The following is a 22,943-nucleotide window of genomic DNA, read 5'->3' on the forward strand; positions in this document are numbered from 1 at the left end:
TCAGATACCTGCCAGATGTAGACTGGCTCAATATAATTGAACTTTTAGACAGAAGTTCATTTATTTAAAAGCCTGTTAAGTTTAAGAGGCACTTTAATATGCAATCATTACAGTAAAAAGAGTTCCCAAAGTTTTCCAAGTTGTTTTCTACGCTTGCTGAGACCACAAAAACCGGTCACACCTTTCCAACATGGACTGAATCAGCGCTCTGCAATTAAAGCGGGGGGGGGGGGGGAGAAAAAAAAAAAGTCAAACAATAGAAAAAGCTAACAACAGAAAGAACAACAGAGTTTTGGTTTGCTTGTTAAAGAAAAGTTTGTCAAAAACATGATGTAATGTAACATCGTGACATCACCATGCATGCCTTCTCTGGAAGGGATAGGTGAGATCAGAGTCTGTGCAGGACTCAGCAAGACAGATACCTCCTTCAGAGAATCTCCTTCACATACATCTTTAATGTATGATTTCCTGTTTCTTCATTTTCCATTTTAAAATGCCTACATTGCACAATACATAGTTCTTAAATAATAGAGGAGCCTTCAGCTGATTTTAAAATCCAAGGTAAAAAATGTGAAGTATTTTACCTTTTGTTAACTGAAAACAAAGTTTAAAGCACCAAGAAGATCCAAAATTAATAGTGTGGATCTTCTGTTGACATGTCATCTTACCTTTGCCTTTTCTCAGCAATTCTCAGTATCTCACAGACACCAGTAAATCTCTCTGACAATTCTAGTGTCAAGCCACACTCTTGTAAGAGAGGCAAGGCACGATTTGGGCCAATGGCCTTTGCCAGTAAGAGAGCTACGTTTTCCACAGTGATGCAGTCTGGGCAGCTTGGGCTACCATTGCTGACAGCATTCCCGTTCTGTGGGCCATGGTGGTGGAAAGCTGTGCTGTGATTTTGTGCAAGATGCAGAAGAAACTTCCATTCTTCTATGGTCTCTGGAATGGAACCTAGATGTAAAATGAGTTTGTTATATTATTTGTAAAACAAGGATTATTCTAAGCCTACTATTTTAACTATATCTGTACTTAAAAGGGAAGCTAGCTATTCTGTTTTCTCTATGAATATTTAAGAAAACCAAGAGTTATCAACAAGCAAATTGTGTACAGAAGTGTACTGCCTTGAGTGGTGAACTATACACAAAGCTTCACAATAGTTCAGTATTTAAGGCTTTGGATTAAGTCAAGAGACAAAGAATTGTTTTGTCCATCTTAGGGCTACCGGGAATTTTCTTCTAAGTTCTGCCACGTGATACAATGCTTTGCTCATCGTAACTCTGTATGTGTGCACATGGAGTGGGGGGAGTTTTGTGCTGTGCAGGTAGGCTAGCTATTCCTCTATCTACAACACCAAGTTTAGTCTTTACTCCCAACTGATAAACAACTCTACATTCTTGAACTTTTAAGCATTTTCTAGCACAACTGATTTCACAAAGCACAGTGTGAAGATACAAGAGCGTAACATCCACTTATGTGTTTCAAATATGCTGCACTACACATAGTTAGTGCTACCAAAACACTTGAAAAAATAAAAGTTCAACTCAACTTTGGACAAATCAGTATATAATAAGGGAAGTTCCTATATTACAGAAGTATGTTTACACAGCTTAAGACTCACTAACCATCTTCTCCATTCAACAGGCTCAAATCATCCAAATGAACAATATTAGTAAAGGCTTCTATTCTTCTATCCAGCTCCAGACAGAGAAAAAGATATCCAGGCCAAAATCTTGAATAAGAGAGTAAAGATTTCCAAGAATCAAATACTCGGTCTAAACTAAAGTCAACAATAATTAAATGCTTATTTATCAGTGAAGACAGAAGCAACTGAATTTTTTGAATGCCAGAAATCACTGCAGGGTGGGGACATAGGGAATACCCCTTAACCAAAATGGGTATTTGGTACATTAAATTGGACATTCAATATTCATCCTCAAAACAGGAAAGGTTTTTAAATAAAACCTGTCCAAGTAAGGAGCAGATGGGTCATTTTCATTTGTATCTTTTGGGAGTCAGAATACCAACTAACCAAGTATCAAGAATTACCAAGTTTTCTTCTTACCCATGTGATTTACAGATGTCAGCCATCTTCTCTTTTGTAACAAAATCAGCTGGGAGTTTAATCAAAAGCAGAATGAGCTGGCTGTATCCCCAAGTAAACAAATGTGATCGTGGCCTACGAGATGAGAAATTCAGTTTTAAAACATTAATGATTTTCTTCAGAACATTATGTTCTCTCTACAAGAAAGGCAGGTATATGAAAAGAGAGAAGGAAAAACAAATGAAACACTGTGTGCAGTCTCAGTAAAGCAGTCACTCTGAAAAGCATTACAGATAAAGTTACTTAATCCTTTGGTTGCTTCTGCTGAACTCTGCAACATGCAAAATGCTCCAAGGATTCAGTGACATCCAAACTGTCATACAAGATCTAAACCAAAAGCCTGCAGACCCGTTAAAGCTTTTCGCTTGCACTCAGGACCTTGGGTGAACCCTACTTTACCTGGGATTTCCTTCCCCATCCACAGTATTTGCTCTTTGTGGTGCATCATGAGAAACTGCCAAGCACAACCAATCCAGTCGTACAGATTCGGGCTGCAGAAGAGATCTAAGGAGAGATGACCTAGAAAACAAAACACACAGAAAAAAATCTACCAGTTTTAAATAAACCAGATATGGAGAAGTAGAGATTGGGGGGGGGGGGGGGATGTACAATTACATATGGAAAAGCTTAGAATGATTTGTGTTTCTAGAAACTGAGGGGACCACATAAAACCCTCAAGTTTGCAGGTTGGGTTCCCTGGGGTGTTTTTTGTTTTGCTTTGTTTTTTCTTAAATGTTGTCTAACCTTGGTATACTGAACTGCAGGCACAGGAACAAAAATAGTTCCATTGAAAGTATTGTTTAGAAAAATCCTTTTAAAACTAGCATCTAATCTAACAAAAAACCCAGTCTGAGACCAACTAAAACTAGCAGAATGAATTGGAATCTAATGCTAAAGAACACCAAACAGATAGATACAAAAACAGTGAAAAAAGTCCCCAAAAGCCAAAACCAAAAAACCCCATACAGCTACATGATGAAGAGAGCAAACAGATGAAAAAGATTCTATATTCTCTTTACCTTTTATCTTCTGGCTTTGATTTCACCAGACTATCTAAATATGCTAAAAAGTGAGCTGGATCATTCCTGCAAAGCTGTTTGATATCAGAAGGCAAAATAGAGGGGTGGAACTTGATCAAGGGCCGAAGAGCTGTTTCCCCAAATTTTTCATAAAGCCTGGAGAGAGAGAATAAAAACTATTTTCAGTACCAAACAGCAAAACTATAATTTTTCCAAGGTCTCTTGCAAGTTCAACATAGTACTGAAAGGTGATCTCTTTAAAAGATTCCCAGAAAGCTTCATGAAATGTTAAGTGGACAAATTCCTGCTACAAGTTAACAACACTGGAGGAAAAAAAGGACTTGGCTACAAACCTTTGAGCATGCACCAGTAACAGCAGGCTATCATCCCAAGGCCCCAGGTCATGCAGCTGTTTCAGTATTTTCAACATATCTTCATTTTCCATTGCTAAAGCCACTGGACTGTGACAAGTTAGTTCTGAAATAAATTAGTGCACAAGTTACAAGATATGGGCAAGTTGTTGTTTTTTTTTTTTCTTAACACACATATAGCTGTTGTTAAGTGTAAGGACAAAAGTTATCACTACTTTCATGGAACTCTCTAGCTAACAGTAGTAACAAGTGAACAGATCCTACTTGTTCATTTCATAGAAATCAACATCACTAACCTGCACTTGCAGCAAATTACAGCAATTAAATGATACAATTAAGGCATGGAATAATATTCTTGATATATTTTCCTTTTCTTTAGACTTCTGAGGAAGTAATTTTTCTCTCGTGAAAAAAGATAGCCCGCTGCAGGACACATGGCTTGCCAAATATAATGCAGATCTGCATCAGTTTTCATATATTACAATTTGCTTCCATTAATAAATAAAAACTTCAGCTTGGACACTGATTTCACAGAATGCAGAATTCAACACGAACCTCAATCCTGATGAAATGCAGGTATTAATCTACAGACACAAGTGCAGTCCAACTGAGGACAAACTGGGAATGCATACATTACTTCCACTTCTGAGGCTCTCAGAATCCAAATAGTGAACAGATTGCCAGAGACCTAGATACCAACCCTCAAAGCAAGATTCTGTTGTTTGGCTACTCTCTGTTGGCGTCAAAATCAATGCTAAGACTTTAATTCACTCTTAAAAGAAACGCATAAAGCAGAAACTGAATGCAGAGAACAGATGAAGTTCTGTTTTCCAATCTAATCAGGAAGCTTCGGTTCAATAAGGCTAAAGAGGCATCAAAAAGATCAGAAAGGATTTATGTGGAAAAAGGAAGTCTGAAGTGATCACAAGCCACTCATTTGCATGGAATCATCTACTCCATCCAGTTTTGTTTCACATTAACCACATTTCTCTACAAGTCGAATCTTCTGTTTCCAGTGCAAATACTGAAGCCCCTCCCCTAGCTTTTGCCTTGTTTCTATAGACATATGATTCTAATTAAGGTGCTTTTGCTCTTTGAAGCGCATATACTTGTTTTTAAATAGATCTGGTCTGTAACCACTACAGTGTTCAACCAACAAGCTCCATATAAATTAAAAGGTTCAGAATTGCTAAGTGGGGGGAGGGGAGGAACAGTCTTTCCAAGGAGCCAGCAGTTCTTCATAGGTTAGCCTTTGGGGGAAAAACAAACAACCAAACAACCCAAAAACGGAACAGAACCTCCCCCACACCAACCATCCTCCTCCTCCCACACCACACCTGCAAAAGGAAAATTTGCAGACACAAACGGGAGTGTCTTCAAGCTTTTTTGTTTCTTCTCCCAAACAGTCTTACTTTCAGTTTACTAGTAATAAAATTTTCATTAGTTACCTTTCAATCCTGCGATGTATGTTTCCCATACATTAGGACTGGTTGCATACATGGTTATAATACACTGCTTTAGTCTTTTTAAATCCAAAAGAAAGAAGTAGCTTCGCATAAACCTACAAGCCAAGGTCCACAAAGCTGCTAGTGGCAGACTTCCATCAGAGCTTTCCTCAGCATCACCATTTTCACAAGAAAATACACGCAGCTCAAAACACAGTGTTGTCAACTCAACGAGATCTTTCTGAACATCTGGTTCTATGACACATGGAGGAGACACTTGAAAGCCACAGTCCAAAAGTCCCTTCAAATCAGTACTATTTTCACACATGGTTTTGCTTACACAGGTTTCATCAGTATTTTCCTTTTCAGTGCAGTCTTTGTCTACTGGGTCTCCATCAGTTGGATCCAGTTGTAGGTTTTCCTCCAGGAATGCCCTCTGTTCTTCAGCACACACAGTCTTGCTCTTCTTCGTAGAGGAAGCAGAATGCTCTTTGCTCCCGAACTTTTCTTCTAGATAGACAAGCCATTCCTGTAAAACCCTTCTCATACACTGTGGTTCTAACAAAACCAGGGGATCCTGGAGTTTGGCTCTGCAGCATAAAAAAGAAGTTTGCTAAGTTGCTTAACAGTTACAAGACACCACAAGTGAAGTATTATATATGTAACTCAAAGTATACTCCTAAGCTTGACTTAGAGTCAGTTGTTGGTTTTTGTGGTTTTGAGTGCAAACAGAATTTAGGCTACTTACGCTGTCTACATTTGATATTAGTACATTCTGAGTTCCCCAAGATTTCTTTCAGAATGGGTTTTTGTTTGTTAGGTGGTTTTGGTTGTTTTTTTTTTTTTTTTTTAAACTATGCTTGTAGTTAGGACAAAAGGATAATGCTAGAGTACCTAAATAAGCTTTTAATGGGTTTTCCTTGGTTTTAAATAGGGGAAACAAATCATTAACCAAATGAGATCCTTTCAGATCATGTTAATAGACGTTTAGAGCATTACTTTACATGTATGTAATGAACAAAAAAAAAAAAAATAATTTTTTTTAAATCAATCATTTTTCTACTAAAACCCAATATATCTATACACTAAAAAGTTTCCCTGCTTACATAGCTTCTGCTGTTGCAGCCTTAAGATGTCTTAGATGGTCCTCCTCCGGAAGCTGGCAGCTCTGTGGTTCTAACCTAGAAAAACACACTAATTTCAGTCTTACCTGAAGTATTATCTTGAATAATTTAAGTGGGGATTTCCTCACAAATTTAAGGAAATTTGTGAGGAAACAACATTAATTCCTTTATTAAAAAAATACAAAGCTTTCATCTCTAAAGAAGGAACAGCTCAACAGAAATTATGGATGAACTGGGCATGAAAAGCAACTGATAATACTATTTTTGTGGCCTTCTATAATGGCTTCTACTGCAACTACAGTAGATTTCTGCAGGTACTGAATAAAAATCAGTATCATGCCACTATATGAAAGTTAGTCCAAAATGGTCAATTAGAAAAACATTGGAATATGAAGTAACTTAGCTCTGTATTAATTGGACAGCCATTAAAGAAGTTCAGTGTTTTACAGCTACCATTACTAAAACAAACAAACAAAAATCCCACCCACACATAACCCACACAAACCAAAAAACAAAAAAGAAAGATGTTTTTAGGGAGATAAAACTGTTTACTCCTCACTCAGAAAGGACAGAAAATGAACTGCTGGACTCATGTCCATAACTGTAACAAGCATCACAGATACACTACACGAGAATTGCTGAACACACTACGTTCTTGCTCTTCAGTCACTACAGCACTGTGGAGACTGCATGCTCCACCACCCAGAAGCGTCCATTGCCTAATCAGCTTCTAGGAAAGGAGTCAGGGAGAACCAGTGAAACCCACCATAGTAATGAAGGGAGCTGGAAAAACCTAACGCTGAGCTCCTCGTTCTACTTGAAACAGTAGTTTTTCTTTAGATTGCTATCCTCAGAACATTGAGCAAATGCAATTGCTAAGAAAACGTGATTTTGCACTCACTCTTTCTCTTCCTGCGGAGATGCTACCAGATTAACAGTCAACTCCTGCAGCTGCTCATCATCCTTTGCTTCTTGCCTCCCTCTAGTATCAGGACTTATATGAAGTGTGCCAATCTTTTCAGTAGTTTTGCGTACAAAGCTGGAAACACTACGAATCAGAAGTTCAAACATTTAAAATTTCAAGTTCAAAACCGAACAAATCAAGCACTTTCCTTCCATTCAAACCATGATTTCAGGAAACTTTATCATCTGAAGAACTCTTGAGAAAAGGATGAAATCAGCAATGACCAACAAGAACAAAACTCACTAAGAAGCTGCTTAAAATTCATACTTCAGTAATGGTCCATACTTTCAGCACAGAATAAAAACCTGAAGTATTTAAGACTTGGTTGTTTTGCTGCTGGAGAAACAGGATCACATACTAACATTAGTGCTTAGATTCTGACATGTATTTGTGTGCAAATAAATGCAGATTGGCTACATTGCATCTTAAAGCTTATAAACAGAAAGCATCGTTAGGAAATTATGTCCCTCTTGGTGGTAAGAAACAGTTCTACAATACTCCAAATTAATTCTTCAGATTACAAAGCTCACTAAAAATGTCCTTTTCACATCATCAGCCCCTATCCCTTCAGATATTTTATTCAAGAGAAAGCCCAGTGAACATACCAAAACCCAATTATTTCTACCACTGCCATGAAGAGAACTATGTCATCAGGAGTTGAATAGAAAAATCAGCTTCTTGCTTTCTGGCCAAGAACTAGTTTAAGAGCATCAAGAAAAAAGAAAAAAAGCAACCCTTTTACTTGCTTGCCAGAGAATATGGCATCTTTTACTATACCAAGGTATAGCAGAAGTTGAAGCTTGCTGCAGAAGAAAGGATTCAAATGTAGCAAAACAATTGGACTTTAATGTAGAGAAGGATTAAAGGTCAACTTTTAAAAATTAACTGTAAATATGTTAGTATTTTATTGAATTATAAATTGACTATGGTGAATACTTGAAAATTTAGTTCTCATTATTAGTAGAAACACTTACTACTAGTAAAGTCCTAAAAACTGCTTACAGTTTAGAAAGAATTCAAAACATTGCATGTACTTCTGAAGGTTACTCCGAGATCCTCACTATTGATATCAGCTACAATATTTTGTTGCAGGACATAATTCACATACCTAAGTGATCAAGGGAGGGCTACAAAATTTTTCAAACCATCATTATGGGCCACCAACATTTTAGCTAAGGAACTAACATAATTTTTTTCAAATTTTTAAGTTCTGTATTTGACACCATCTCCTTTATATTTGTCATCCCCCCTCCCTGTTTTTTAAAGCGAGTTTTGAAATAGCAATTTGATTTCTGCATAAAACGGACACTACCATATTTACTTGCACCAGGTATAAGCTACCGTTATTCCATAAACACTTGAGGAATTGATTAGATTCCCGAAAGGTGTGTGTGGGCAGATGGCAGATCACTTGGTATACTTTGCAAGTGTTTTAGCAATATCTAGCATGCTTTGAATATTTTAATGTTTGTCCCCAAGCAACATAGGAAGCCTTCACTCATTCTTCAGAAATTTAAGTACCAGAAAAGCAAAATCCCAAAACAATATTCAGTAAGTTTGCTTTGAATACAAACCACACCCACAGTTTACAGGGTAATGTTAAACATTCTTAGACATTTAAACATTCTTAGCCATTTAAAAACTGAGGTTGAAATCTTGGCTCCACTGAAGTTAACAGCAGCTCTTCGTATCTTCATTAGAGTCAAGACGGAAGCTTTAAATTGTCTAGCAAACTTGACTGCATCTCCAGTGTTTCAGTTCAGATGTTACATTTTCGCAGAACAGAGTATGAACTAAACCAGACAATGCTACAAATTCAGAGGACAGAAAAGTGAAAGATGTAATGGATGAGTGAACCTGCTGCAAGTTTTACCTTTCTTTGACAGCCTGAAGAGAGACGAGAGGAGATGGGGAACGAAATGACAAAGGAATACTGAATGGGAGAAATGTCTCATTCCGGTCAGCCTCAACCATCACAGATGCATGAGATACGTTGTCTAACAAATGGAATTGAAATAAAGAGTCATGAAACAGTGGCCTGGCAAAAATGGAACAGTGAAACAAACTGCAAGTCACTAATTCATTAATGAATAACCTGCATGCGGTATTTTCCTACTTAATATTCAAGAATGTGGGGAGCCAGAAAAGTGCTACTTGGTTTCAAGTGCCATTTTATTACTGACTTTGAACCTAGTAGGTCTGCTTTAATAGTCTTTTGGCTCTATAACAAGACAAATGATGATCAACAACTGTATGAAAACTATCTTCTAAAAGTAGATTTACAGTCCATTCAGGGGACAAAATCGTGGTTTAATCCACTGACAGTTATTTAAACATCTAGAAAAATTAAGTATTGTGGCATCCATCAGTTCACATTGCATGATTTCCTGAAACCTAAATCACATATGAACACACAAAAACACATAAGCCATGGTTAAGGTATAAATAACCCTTTTATTTGAATGGACTTAAAAATATAATTGAGCCCATAGCTCTCTGGCTTTTGATAAGAATCACAGGAAATACAGAATCACTGACTACTTCCTTTTCACTCTTATATGCCTAACAGTATCTACAGTGTGTTTTGATTAATCATTTCCTGGTACAAACACACACTGTATCTTTAAGTAATGTAAATAAGAAAAAAAGGATCCTTTTAAGAGAGGATGACACTGCATTTTGCAACAGTCAGCACTATCTGCGTTGTTGAGAGGAAAAGATGCTATGCTGTTAAAAAAAAAAAATCTACCATCAGAATTCACAGTCTCTCTAGATGGTCCCTAAAGGTCACAACTGATCTTACGATCGCTTGTAAATAAGGCTGCTTTTGTTCATTATGCAGATTAGAAACCTAAAAACTTATGACATCTTACGTAAATGTGAACAGGGAAACAGTAAGTTCATTTCTCTTAAATACCAAATTAAGTACACATGCTTCAAGAAGCATCTAGAACTTCTCTACTTTGAAATAATCAGCAAATTCATTATCTCTTGTTGAACAGACAGAACTTTTCTATCTTCTGACATTCAAAAACCACGTCCCTTCATTTTAGAGTTTTAATATCAGAAATGATACACTTCCTTCCAAGTTTTCTCACTTGTTTTTATGGTGATGTAGGTAAAGAGGCACATGTAAACATAAGTGCTACGAACAGCATATAGCTTAGTCAGCAGGACAACACTACTGACAAGTAGGGGAGTAAATACTCATTTCTATACTCTCCCTCCCCACTGTGGTTTTCCCCAACAAAGCATCCAAATTCTCTCCATCCTCAACTGGCATCTATTCTCTGCAAAAGCTAAAAAGCAGCCTTTTTATTGGAAAGCCTCTCTACCATACCTGGAACTAAGCCAGCTCCTCATCATCCCAGGTTTCTGCATCCCCTCCCAATCCGAACCAGAGCAGAGAACAAGACCCATTATTGTCTCACTCTAGCTTTTGTCCAGTGACAGAGATTTGTTAGGAAATAAAAAGCTCCCTGGATAGTCTAAATGTTAGTTATCAACAACTCTATCATCCCTATGCTAATGTGTACATGCGTAACAGATAACCTCCTGTACAAATGAAACCCTGCAAGAAAGTTAAGAACACTTATCGTAAGCCTACTGTTTCCCCTGAAGAAATATAAAGCCAGAGCCAAGATTAAGAAATTCTTTCCTGGAACAAATATTACTGGAAGGATAGCAGCAGTAAACAAATTGCACTTGAAGCTCAGTTAACATTGGCATAGTCAGTTGAGAGAATCTTAGCATTAATGCTGAATTGCACATGGGGCTGGGGGGGCTGGAATTTGAGTGAAGTCCTATCTCGGTAAAAGTCCTCTGGACCTTTTGTTTTGTTTCTCTGGGTTTTGTTTGTTTTTAAGCTTGGATTTCTGTGGAGCCAGCATTTCACCCCAATGTTTCAAGGAGGAGTTTGACTGGAAGGTGGGGTGACTGTGTTCCCATTGATGAAATTAGAGGATTTAATCATGGATAACTTGATAGCAGAAAATAAGAGCACAGAGCCAAGCCAATGGAATTCTTGTAGAGTAAGTAAAAACTGCATCCGAATAACATACTTTCATTAAGAAACATTACCAAGTTCTACTTGCTCATCTTCCTGGTGTGCAGGAAATTCTTTAAGTCTCTCATCTTCTGAGAACGTTTGACTGTGGAGAGAACATGAATCTTCATCTGACTGACTGCCTCTTCGACTGATAACACGATATATTCCGGAGTCTAAGACACTGAAGCTTTCCTGCCAGACACGGGAGAGGAGTTAGATGTTGTGCGAGTTGTACTTCCTTGTTAAACTTCCTGCAATGAACTTAAACAACCATACCCACACAAATAACCTCACAGCACTTCATAATTCACTGTCTGGAAAAGCCCTATATAACAGTATATTTTTGATATATCCAGAATGGAAAAGTATACCAATGCCAATAAGCATGCAGTCCAGTGACTTTATAGAGACGTATAAGCTGCAATTGCTTTTAGGAAAGCAGCCTGCAGAACAACTGGTGTACTTAGTACCAGACAAAAATCATCTCTGCTTTAGTCCTGCATCCGAGACTGTCGCTTCACCCTTTGTACCTGTGTACCCAAGAGTCCGTATTCTTTTTGCTGGTTAACCATACCCAGCTAGCACAACTACGGACCCTGCAAAACTATTTAGTTCCAGGACACATGTACATTCTTTTGCTCGTGGTCAGTCTATGTAGTTTACTTTCCCATCTGCTAATGAAAAAAAACTTCTCTACTACATCAAGATGGAATTTGCATTACTTTGTTTTTTAAACTTTACTTTTTAAACATTGTTAGAGTGAAAGCAGCAACTAATATTGTATTAGCTATGAAATATTTCCCCTTTCTTGAAAAGCTGCTGGGAAGCCAAGACAATACCAAGCAGCTGTACATGTAAAAGAATATTACAAATATGCTTTGATTTTTTTTCCTTAGAGCTTAAGCTTCATAGAGCGAGACAATTTTTTAAATAGGGCTAGGATAGTTCTGAGCATTCGGACATGCAGTTTTCACCACATAAAACTACAGTTACAATCAAGATGACCTTTACTGAAGCATGTTAAGACACTAAACTCAGCTGTGGAGAAAGCCTTCTTTGTATCAGTCTTTGTCCACATCTCAACCATTAGCCACAAAATAATATGGAAAAAAGACAGAGGTCCAAGAGCTTAAAGAACGCAAATAGTAGTATTTCACACCTCTCTACCCCACCTAATTTTAGTAAGTAGCATTATCAGCTATAGTAGACATGGTAAAAATGAAAGCCTCATCTTCAAAGTAAGCAACAAGGTGATTTTAAGCCATAAAGATAAAATCTGCAGGTAACATTTTTGGCACTACCAATACACGTACATGAGATGAAATACTGCTCCTTCTACTGCTGCATGCAGAATCTAGAGGTTCCAACTTCGAAATTAGTTCTTCCAGTTGCGTAATGAGATCTTCTTGGGTCGAGGCATCCAGCTGACACTTCAAGTGCTCCAGCTTGTCTAAAGGCAAATTTTTTCTTGCCTAAAAGTACACAGTGAAACAGAAGCATTATTATTTCTAATGCACATGTGAAAAGCAAAAAGCTACCATATATGCAGGCTAATTTTCATCCTAAAAGTTGTCCTGGTTTCGGCTGGGACAGAGTTAACTCTCTTCTTAGTAGCTGGTACAGTGCTGTGTTTTGGATTTAGTGTGAGAATGATGTTGATAACACTCTGACGTTTTAGTTGTTGCTAAGTAGCGCTTATCCTAAGTTAAGGACTTTTCAGTCTCCCATGCTCTGCCAGCAAGCAGGTGTGCAAGAAGCTGGGAGGGAGCATAGCCAGGGCAGCTGACCTGAACTAGCCAAAGGGATATTCCATACCATGGAACGTCATGCCTAGTATATAAACAGGGGGGAGTTGGCCAGGAGGCACGGATCGTGGCTCGGGAACTAACTGGGCATCGGTCAGTGGGTGGTGAGCAATTGCATTGTGCATCACTGGTTTTTTCTCCCCCCCCCTTCCTTTTTTGTTATATTCCTTTTCATTACTATTATTATTATATTTCATTATTACTATTGTTAGTATTATATTTTACTTTAGTTAAACTGTTCTTATCTCAACCCATGAGTTTTACCTTTTTTTTTTCCCCCCTCTTTCCTCCTCCTCACCCCACTGGGAGGGGGAAGGGGGAAGCGGCTGCGTGGTGCCTAGTTGCTGACTGGGGTTAAACCACGACAAAGTATAATGTTTAGAAGACTTTTTAAAAACTCCAAGAATATGAATCTCAGAAACCTATGGAACTTAATGGAACAGAGGGACAGGAAACAGAGTGAAGTTGCATTGCACATTTACAAAGAAGTATTTACTTACTCTGCAAGAAATAATTGAATTTTGGAAGAGACAACAGACCCTGGCAGCAAGGGTCCAGAACCCTCTTCTTATCAGACGCTCTATGCAGCGGTCTACCAGCAGAAGGGAGAGGTGCACAACTTTTCCATTTGTATGCAGACAGAACAACTCACTTTTGTAAACTGCAATATCCTGAATGTCTGCAAAACCAGAGGCACAGAAATATCTAAAGGACTGAAATCATTAGTCAACATTCCTTTCTGTTCCTGAAAAGAGGTGAAAATGTATTTCCCATCTGATTGCAAATGCGTGCAAAAGCCTAATGCACTGTAGCACAAGTGGCATGGGGAAAACAAACACTGAAGAGTGCTAAGCTAGCATCTAACAACTATAAAGCACAGTTAAAGTATCAAAGCTTTCGAGCTGCATTTCTAGAAAGCGTTCAAAAAGTGCACTAAAGTTACTGAAAAGTTTCCTTTTCCTCTGAAGGGGGATGAAAAACTAAGGACTGATAAAGATGAGAAATACATCGTTGTTAGCTCTGAAACAGAAGGAAAACATTTGCTAGTAGAAAAACACTTTGACCTTTCAGCAGTTTTCAAATGAAATATTACGCTATATGCAAACACTCCATGACAAAGGCATTGGAAACTTAACATCAAAGGGATGGGGGAGAGAAGGGAAAGGAAAGACTGGCTGACAATGACTAACCATTCTAGGGCTATGCCTATAACCATACACACAAAACCGTTTATGAGGGTTCACTCATCTGCCAAATAAATACATTCCCTAGCTCCAATTTAGACAGGTGTTACAAAAAACAGGTTTTAAGCTTTCAGCAGCTAGATTATCCTTCACAGGACATGCGACAATAAACCTGAATAAGCAGAAATGAGGAAAGGACACTGCAGGTTTTACCTCACTAATACTGCAGGTTATTACCTCTCACTATTTGATTACTGTATTTTAAGATTCACTCTATACCACGTTTTGTTTCTCAAGCATGTTTTCAGAAGTATGGAGGGAGGGGTTGGCTGGAAGAGGCAGGGAGAGGGTTAATATTCAAGGATACACCTGACAGATGACAAGGAAAAATTTTTCTGATCAGTGTTCTGTAACCCAGCTCCAGAAATTGAGCTTGAAAAGGCTCCATGTTAGGCAAGGACATCAGAAGTGACAAACTTATCTTAAAGTTTACCTTTTACTTCACTCCAGAGTAAGACTTGAACACTTTGGGGAAGAAAAATATAAATGCCTCTTTCTGTCCAGGTCATCACACAGTGCTCACTGCAAGCAAAGCAGACATTAATGGTGCAACAGTTAATTGTGGTAGTTACTGTAAAATATGCAGGGATGGCATTGGCTTAAGTACAGCAAGCGAGAAGTGAGACAGTTGTTTAGCACGATACTTGGAAAATTCTTACGCAAAAAGATGAAGTTGGTAATATAAATTAGGAGAATATGCAACTTTTTAATTTTTAAGTCTACTTTATCAACAGGAAGCTATGCTGACAAATACTCACGTCAAATACAGTAGCTTGGGGAAAGATAAAGATTGTGGAGGGCAGCTGGAACTAGTATAATGAGGATCCAGCCTGTAAAGTAAAATTATTATCTGTTACAAGCACAACTACAGTAATACAACTTTCTTAAAATAATATTCTTAACCCTGTAAATACAAGGCTGGCTTAAATAAACATAGCCTTATGACAGAAGCATTCATTGCGGTAGTCACACAGACATACCTGCAGAATCAAGGTTTTGGCATTTTTGATAACTCAACTACTGGCTTCTGTTACTAGAGGAGAACATATTAAGATGACAACTAGGATTAACGTTTGACTGCACTAGGAGTTTATTTAATCTTCTCAGCATTAATGCAGTTCTTTTCAGCTAGTCTAGAAGTCCCAAGCAAGTTTATCACCGATAACACTCATGTTTCTACCTGAGAGTAACAACAGGGAGAGGTGGTGATGAGAGCAGCTGCTTGAACTGATGTGTGCTTTGCACTTCCCCGTCAAAGTTCACCTCCCACATCCTTGAGCCAGGTCGAGCACAATATATTAATGGCTGCTGATTCCCACTGTTTTTCCCAACAGGGAAGAAACATGCTCCAAATTCTCCATCTCTCTCTTTATTGCCAATTTTCCAGAACTTCTCTCTAGTGGGAAAAAACCATACTTGTTAAGGCAGCATTAATAAAGGCTCTAATTAATTTTATGTTTTTCTTGAAGAATAAAAATACTAAATCCTAGTTGCTGAATTGGTTTTGGTGCTTAAAAAAATCTGTAATGAATATTATAAACCCTGCATAAAGTTTATAAAGACAGGGTACAGAAATATTCATTAGTTTAAACGAATGGTCAGATCATGAAGGGTTTGGTTTTTTTTCAGTAGAACCAGTTGGTCAACCTGGTGATGTGAAGGTGATGGTGCAAATGATCCCAGAAAACATTTCCAATCACATGAAAGATAAGACTGTTATTATGAATAGTCAGCATGGATTTATGAAGGGGAAACCATGTTAATAGCCCTCTACAACAGAATGACTGGCTTGACAGATGAGAGGAGAGCAGTGGATGTTGTTTATCTTGACTTCAGTAAGGCTTTTGAGACTGCAGCTGCTAACATATTCACAGACAAACTGAGGAAGCATGGGCTAGATAAACAGACATCGACAAATGCAAAGTCCTGCACTGGGGGAGGAATAACCAAGTACAGTACAGTACAGGCCAACTGGATGGAAAGCAGCTTTGTAGAGAAGGGCCTGGGGGTCCTGGCGAACAACAAGCTGACCATGAGCCAGCAATGCACCCTTTTGGCAAAGGCAGCCAACAGCCTCCTGGGCTGCATTAGGAAGAGCGTTGCCAGTAGGTCAAAGGAGATGATCTTTCCTCTCTTCTTGGCACTGAGAGACATATCTGGAGTGCTGGGTCCAGTTCTGGGCTCCCCAGCACAAGAGACAGGGCCGTACTGGAGCAAGTCCAGTGATGGGCCACAAAGACCACTAAGGGATTGCAGCACCTGTCCGCTAAGAAGAGGCTGAGGGAGCTGGGCTGGTCAGTCTGGAACAGAGAAGGCTCAGGGGGGGAACTCATCTGATCCCACGTGTATAAATACCTGATGGGGGAGTAAAGAAGACAGAGCCAGACTACTCTCAGTGGTGCCCAGTGAAAGGACAAGAGGCAATGGGCACAAATGGAAATACAGGAACTTCCACTTCAACATAAGAAAAAGCTCTGTTATTGTGAGGGTGGTGAACCACTGGCAAAGGTTGCCCAGAGAGCTTGTGGAGTCTCCATTCTTGGAGATGCCCAAAACCTAACCGGACACAGTCCTGCACAATCTATTCTACCCAACTCTGCTTTGAGTAGGAAAATTGGACTAGATGATCTCCAGAGTTCACTTCAGAAACTCTACGGGACTCTGTAAAGTCCAATATTTTACCAGTAAAATATAACTTGCCTCTCGGTATCACACAAATAAGTGCGTGTAAGTGAAGATATGAGCAGTCTTCCATCCAAATAATCAAGCTGAACAACCCGAGAATCTACGGTGGTTATAATCTGAACAGGAAACATCACAAAAGTAGCAGCAGCCTACAGTTAGAAAGAAAAAAGAAAGAAAACATACTGGTCCTCAGTTCAAAGTAAAGACTATTTCATTAAGTTAAAATTGCAAAATTCAGAAGAGACTCATGTATGCTACGAATGCACAGCATAAGACAGAGCAGTTCCTTTATTCTCTCTACAAAACAAGGCTTCAATGCTTAGAGGCATGAAAGTCTAAATCCTCCTTTTCCCAAAACCATTACTGAAGGTTTAAGAAAAAAAAACTCGTATCCCTGTAGCATCCTGACATTTCTTTATAGAGAGTGTGTTTTCTGTAACATTAAGAGGGGGTTTTATTCTTGCTTTTGTAAGCTTTGTGCTTTTGTCAATTCTCTCAATTCTCCCCACAGGTACTTTCAGCCAGCAAACAGTTTTATGGAGACAGACCTGAGGGATTTCTTGATACACAAAAAACTTCCATCGGATTTAGGTGGTTTACATAAACTCTCTATTACCCTGCAGCAAATTACCCAAATATTATTTATTATACAAGAGTCTCATTTTGCATGGTTGGCAGAACAAAGTCACAGACAGACTTCTTATTCATAAGAAACTACTGGGAAATGCACTCAAATTTTCTAGCAGTCAGTCACCATTTCTGACAGCTCAAAGCCATCTTCTTTGTTAGGAATGTGACAAAGTGCATTACATGAGAGATTCAACAGTCCAATTCCTTTAACAGGCATGAGCAGACACATATTCCGTGGGCCTTCCCCTTCTCTCCTCTCCTTTTCCCTCTCTTTCCGCAGTTGAATTTTTTGCTCTTTCTTTAAAAGATTTTCCGTCAAAATCTTTCATGAGGGCTAGAAAGGACCTGGAAGAACACACCTATTTCCAGGTCATGCTCCTTCTTACAGATTAAAAGAAGGAAAGGATCTAGCAATGGTAAAACTTAAAGAACACTCAAGGGTTAGAAATCAGGCTGGTATCATTAACGTGTGTGTCCTTTGCACAAAACGTAATGGATGTAAGCTTGACATCCACCTACCATTTATTTTAACTAATCCACATCTTTAAGAATGAGAGTAGCCAGACAGAGCCAAGCAAAATCAGAGTCTGGGATTGCCCTTTCTCAAACCAACAGCTGAGCTGAGGACTAAAACACACAGCTGAACCTGTAGCTGGAGTCTAAGGAATCCAACAGGCTCAGAAACACCAAGACCCTGGACTTGGATACTTGTAAATTCCAAGAGGAAGAAGCTCGCCCAGTTTTTAGTTCTGTACATTTGAAAGCGTTTTTATGTTGCATTACTAAAATAGCTAAGAGAGTGGGTGGGGGAAGTTCATGGGTTAGGATTTCTATTGTCTCAAGAGACTGGTTCTTCATCCCAACAGTCAAAGCTACCAGAACTTCATCAGCTGGCAAGTCTTCCTCTGTTCTACTTTACTAAAATAAACAAAAAGATTCCACACATCATCCCCTGTGAACCCCTTCATCTCAAACAAAGTATGTGACATTTTACCTTCCCTTGTTTCGATGTGTTAATCTTGATGGCTGATACTTTTCCCACATGATCTCCTACAAAAACACGAAGGGCAGCTGTATCCCAACACAGAGCTGTGACTTTTCTGCCCTTATGCTCAGAGGAAACATAAATCCGTTCTGGCTTCCCACGACGTTCCTGATTCAGCTCCCAGACTACTACAAGACCTTGGCTACAACAATTAAAAGAGAAAATACAATTTGAGAGTAAGCCTTCTAATGTTTTATCAGTGATAAAGACACATTATTCCAAAGAAACAGAAAATCAAAGCAAAGCAGTACATCTCAGAGCTGGTTGTGTTTGAGGTTGCATGCTTTCAAGAAGTGTCACATTCTTAATCCTGAAGAAGAGTAAGTGTCCTTCCTTGCATTACGATGCATCAGCAGCTTTGTTTGGAAGGCTACTCTCACATTTACTGGAATTGCCAAGAAGGATGCAGAAAAATAAGCATTTAAACAGATTTTAAACAATGTAAGTGGTATTAACTACCAATCTCACTCTGCCAAGTTAATGAAGATATTTCTTTTGACACTGAAAGGTCTCAGAGAGATATTTATCATCATAACTTCACATGCATTATCTCTCCCATAGATGTTGTTTTACAGAAATAGTACTTATTCTGGAACAATTATTGCAGAAAAAAAGTTAAGCAAACTGTCTGTGCAGAGAATTATTCTGTAGGGGCCTCCACCAGTTAATTCCCTGCCCCCCTCCAAGTTCTCAGCAGATATCCAAGTCTGAAACTTAGAAGTTACTTAAAAATACTTATCCAGCATTCAGCTTTGCGAGTACATCACTCACCTCGTGGCAACAGCAACATAGTCTTCATCATGCAAACAACAGGCAACCCGGGAAATGGCACCTTCCTGAAAGCAAGTATGGGAGTAAGTGCAGGTAAAAGTTGTTCTTGTACTGCCTTTACCACTACGCAACTTCTACCTTTAAGACATAAACCAGATTCATGTCAACAGTTGCTACCACTTTGTTGTGATGTGATCTGTTTTTTTTTTTGTTTGGGTTTTGTTTGCAAACACTGAGCTTACTCTAAAAAGATGCAGCTGACAACAACATGACAACATCAAGAGAAATGATTGCAGTTCATTCTCCGATTTGGAAAACACAGATATCAGTCTCCTGTCCTTGCACCTATGGAAGTTGTTTTGCCAGAACTAAGCAAGATGCTCCCAACCTTAAAAAAATGGCTGCATTCATGTTATGGTGGGAGCAGCAGTGGCTCCCAGGAAATAGCATCTGGCTGTAGAAACAGCAATCCCTGTTCCATGACCTCTTTCAGCAAAAGCGAGCCAGCCTATTTTTAATTTGCTCATCCAGGTAGTTCACAGTTTGGACATCCAAACATTGGTCATTATCTACACATAAGTTGCTCTGGTTTCATATTCAAAGTTTTCTTCTAATTCTTAAATATTCAGGTGACTTTGTTCCTGCTGTTAAAAGTAAGAATTTGAAAAACAAAGGTCTGACCCTCTCAAGTAATTTCTTTCACACCTCATGAAATCTATTACACCACACACTCTGGGGATACACTCCAGCATCACAACCTTTTTTAAATGGAGCAGTCCAAAACTTCACCTTATTTGGACAACTCAGCAAGCTGAAAATGCCTGTTGACTCTTAATAAAAATTAACTTGAAACTATGTCTCTTTCCCAGTCCCATTTTCCCTGGAAATTTTTGTACAGAATTCTTTACCCTTACCTTATGAGTGAGAAAGAGTCTTTGCTTCCAACCATCCTTCTGTATAAGGTTCAGTCCTCCTCCTGAACTGCCTAGAGCTAGCCATCTCTTCGATACATCTACACATGTGCACTGAAGGAATGAAAATCATAATGCACAACATGGCTGCTAGTAAGTACTAATAACAGTATCTTTTTCTTGCATTCCTGTTATTTTTTAAAGGCTTCATTGTTTGCCAGCTGTGTGTACCACTCCTGAAACATTTGCAGCATAGTCGTCAAAGATATTAGAATAGCACTCTCTGCAATCGGAGCAAACAGTATAGGACAGACACCATGTAAGGCTGTATTATTTAGCCCACAGCTGCATTAAGAAAACACACACACAGAGTAACAGAATCCTTTGTCTTCACCACTACTTCTTCCCAAAGTGTTCCCCTCCCATAAGCTAGCATGCACACGCCCAAAAAGAACGAGATGAATCCTGTGGGTTAATCAGATAATAAACCAAATAAGGTCACTATTTGAATTAAAAAAAAAAAAAAAAAACAAATGAAAAAACAACCGAACACCACAAACTCACTTTCAGACGATTAGAATCCAGCCTGAGTGCAGAAAACAATGGATCCAAACATTCAAACTCTGCCAACACATGGTTGTAAGAGTCTGGAATTATTGGCACAGAGGCCATTGATGTACATGACTAGCGCTACTCACTCATGGGTGCATTACAGCTCCAGCTTTTAGCTGTACCTGCCAAAAATAAAGTAAGTTCTTGATTAGTTCACTTCTTAGCATTACATCTGTTTTTCTGTGTTTAAAGAAACACCGAACGTCTTCCCGTTCAAACAGCATCAGGTTTCAGTTTGCCACAAAGGCCCAAGGGCTGCAAAATTAGACCCCTGCTTCATTTACAAGAAGTTTTTGTTGAAGTTCATTTCAGAAAACTTAACCTATCAGATACCAACCTTGGAAATATTTAAATTGTAGCTATAAGATATGTTTACATCCCCCTGTGAAACGAGTTCTGTCTATCTATGGAAAAAGCATTGTTTTATGGTAAAATGCACTTCCCTCCACAACATGCACCCTTGATTTGAAACTAATTTTCTCAAGGAAAACATTTAGCATTGGCATTTTATACCTACATCATCTTCTCCCTCAAAACTAAATTTAAGGAGTATTATCCCCAACTGATACCAAATCTAGAATTACCTGCGTTTGTGCATTTTTAATACAACTATACATAAACATGTATAAACTATCCTTTCCACAGCACCTCCTTTCCAGCATACAAGATAGGTAACAGAGAGTGAAAACCAAGAATTAAATAGTTATCAAAACTGCAACCTCATATATTTTTCCTAAACAGCACATACTTTAAAAGAATCTCTTCTTGAGGAATTTTTAAAGTTTAGACCTGTATGTTGCTTGAAAAAAAAACCCCAAACTTGTTACACTTCATATTCAAGCCTCTGAATTTCTAAATAATGTTTAGTATGCAATCCCATAAATTAAATAACTCCTTCCCAGAAATACTATCATATGAAACCTTACATTTCCTTACAAGAAAACTGAATGCTTACTCTCACCAGACACTAGGAAAAAAGAAGATACACATTTAGCCAGAGACACTAAAAAGTTCTTCAAATTCTCAAAAACGTCTTAAAAATCTTTAACTATGGGATTTGAGAATGACTCCACCCCAGAGATAAAGACTAGACCATCTCTGATGACTAAAAAAGGACTGTTTTGTTCCGGATTAGAGTATTTGGTCCAGAAAGACACCCTAATGCCTGCTTTACATACCGTCGGAAGGAAGGTCGCAGATAACCTCGATCAAACAAAGCCACCCTGAGATTTTAAATCCTTCTTTGGAACTCTGCTCTCGGACATCAGCAACCGCCTCGGCGTCTGACCTACCTCTGAACACACGCTGCCCGTTTGCCAGCCTCCAGCTCCAGAAAAGAACTACAAACGCATCTTACTTTCTCTCAGATACGCAGAGTAAAGCAAAGTATCGCAAAAGCTCAGAAGAACCCCCCAACTCCTTCAGAAACAGCTGTCCGCGGAAAGCAGGCGGGAAGGGGACGCTGCTGGCCCAGCCACGCCCCACAGACCCAGCCCCCGAGGGCCGCCGCCGGCCGGGCGGGCGCCGAACGCCAGCGGGGCGCGGAGGAACAACGCCGGCGCCATAGAACGAACGCTTCCCGCCCGCCTCACGCCGGCTCCCACACCGGCGTGAGGCAACGCCCGCACCAGCGCTCCGAAAGCGGCGTCTGAGAGAGCAAAAGCTGCCGCTGGACGGGCCGCCGGCCGGGAACCGGGACACAGGAAGTCATAGGGACGGCAGCGACTCCCCGGGGCCGAGCCAGCCGCCCCTCCCGCAGGCACCCACCGCCGGCAGGCACCGAACTCCCCGGCGGTGAGGGCCAAGCGCAGCCCCAGGGAGCCGTACAGCCAAGAAGCACCGCTCCCCCTTACCCGCGCTCCCCGCTCGCTCGCTCGCTCCCTCCCTCACGCCAACCGCCACCGCTCCGCAGCACCGCCCCCAAAACAGCGCGGCACGTGACCCACGGGGGGAGGGGCGGGGCGGGGGCGTGAGGCCGCTCCGTGCTGCGTCACGCCGGGCGCGCCCGTGCGGGAGGAAGGTGCGTCACGCGCGCCCGCCTGCCCCGGCCACGTGAACGCTGACGCGCGGCGCCCCCTCCCGCCGCGGGCCGTTGCCGAGGGGAGGCCCCTCCCCCGCAGCGCGGTGGCGGCGGCACCGCCGACCTGGGAGCGGAGCAGCGGGGC

At 39.9% G+C, this 22,943-nt stretch overlaps 1 protein-coding gene across 2 annotated transcripts; it reads right to left on the minus strand.

Annotated features, from left to right (window-relative positions):
• Positions 1–22,649, minus strand: HPS5 (HPS5 biogenesis of lysosomal organelles complex 2 subunit 2). Of its 2 annotated transcripts, none has more exons than XM_050896864.1 (23): positions 22,632–22,649; positions 20,731–20,900; positions 20,170–20,280; positions 19,256–19,320; positions 18,434–18,626; positions 16,825–16,958; positions 15,305–15,520; positions 14,883–14,954; positions 14,558–14,646; positions 13,381–13,559; positions 12,389–12,547; positions 11,108–11,267; positions 8,901–9,024; positions 6,965–7,111; positions 6,046–6,120; positions 4,943–5,529; positions 3,477–3,600; positions 3,124–3,279; positions 2,504–2,623; positions 2,066–2,179; positions 1,626–1,732; positions 669–954; positions 1–208 (listed from the first exon to the last, which is right to left on the minus strand). In XM_050896864.1, the coding sequence occupies exons 2-23, from the start codon at positions 20,836–20,838 to the stop codon at positions 148–150; spliced, it is 3,387 nt and encodes a 1,128-aa protein (XP_050752821.1). In that variant the 5' UTR covers positions 20,839–20,900; positions 22,632–22,649; the 3' UTR covers positions 1–147. The 2 variants fall into 2 exon arrangements, with proteins under 2 accessions (XP_050752821.1, XP_050752820.1); XM_050896863.1 differs by lacking the exon at positions 22,632–22,649 and adding an exon at positions 21,957–22,116.
• Positions 22,650–22,943: the final 294 nt, after the last annotated feature.

Source organism: Gymnogyps californianus, chromosome 5 (assembly GCF_018139145.2).
Source record: "Gymnogyps californianus isolate 813 chromosome 5, ASM1813914v2, whole genome shotgun sequence".
Lineage (NCBI taxonomy): Eukaryota > Metazoa > Chordata > Aves > Accipitriformes > Cathartidae > Gymnogyps > Gymnogyps californianus.

What these genes read in the sequence shown, in the direction of transcription:
- HPS5 (XM_050896864.1), bottom strand. Translation starts at nt 20,838, where the DNA reads ATGGCCTCTGTGCCAATAATTCCAGACTCTTACAACCATGTGTTGGCA. An exon ending in CTCCCTGTTGTTACTCTCAG is followed by an intron (nt 14,955 to 15,304) that starts GTAGAAACATGA and finishes TTTACTTTACAG; the next exon opens with GCTGGATCCTCATTATACTA. An exon ending in CCCAAGCTACTGTATTTGAC is followed by an intron (nt 14,647 to 14,882) that starts GTGAGTATTTGT and finishes CTTTGCTTGCAG; the next exon opens with TGAGCACTGTGTGATGACCT.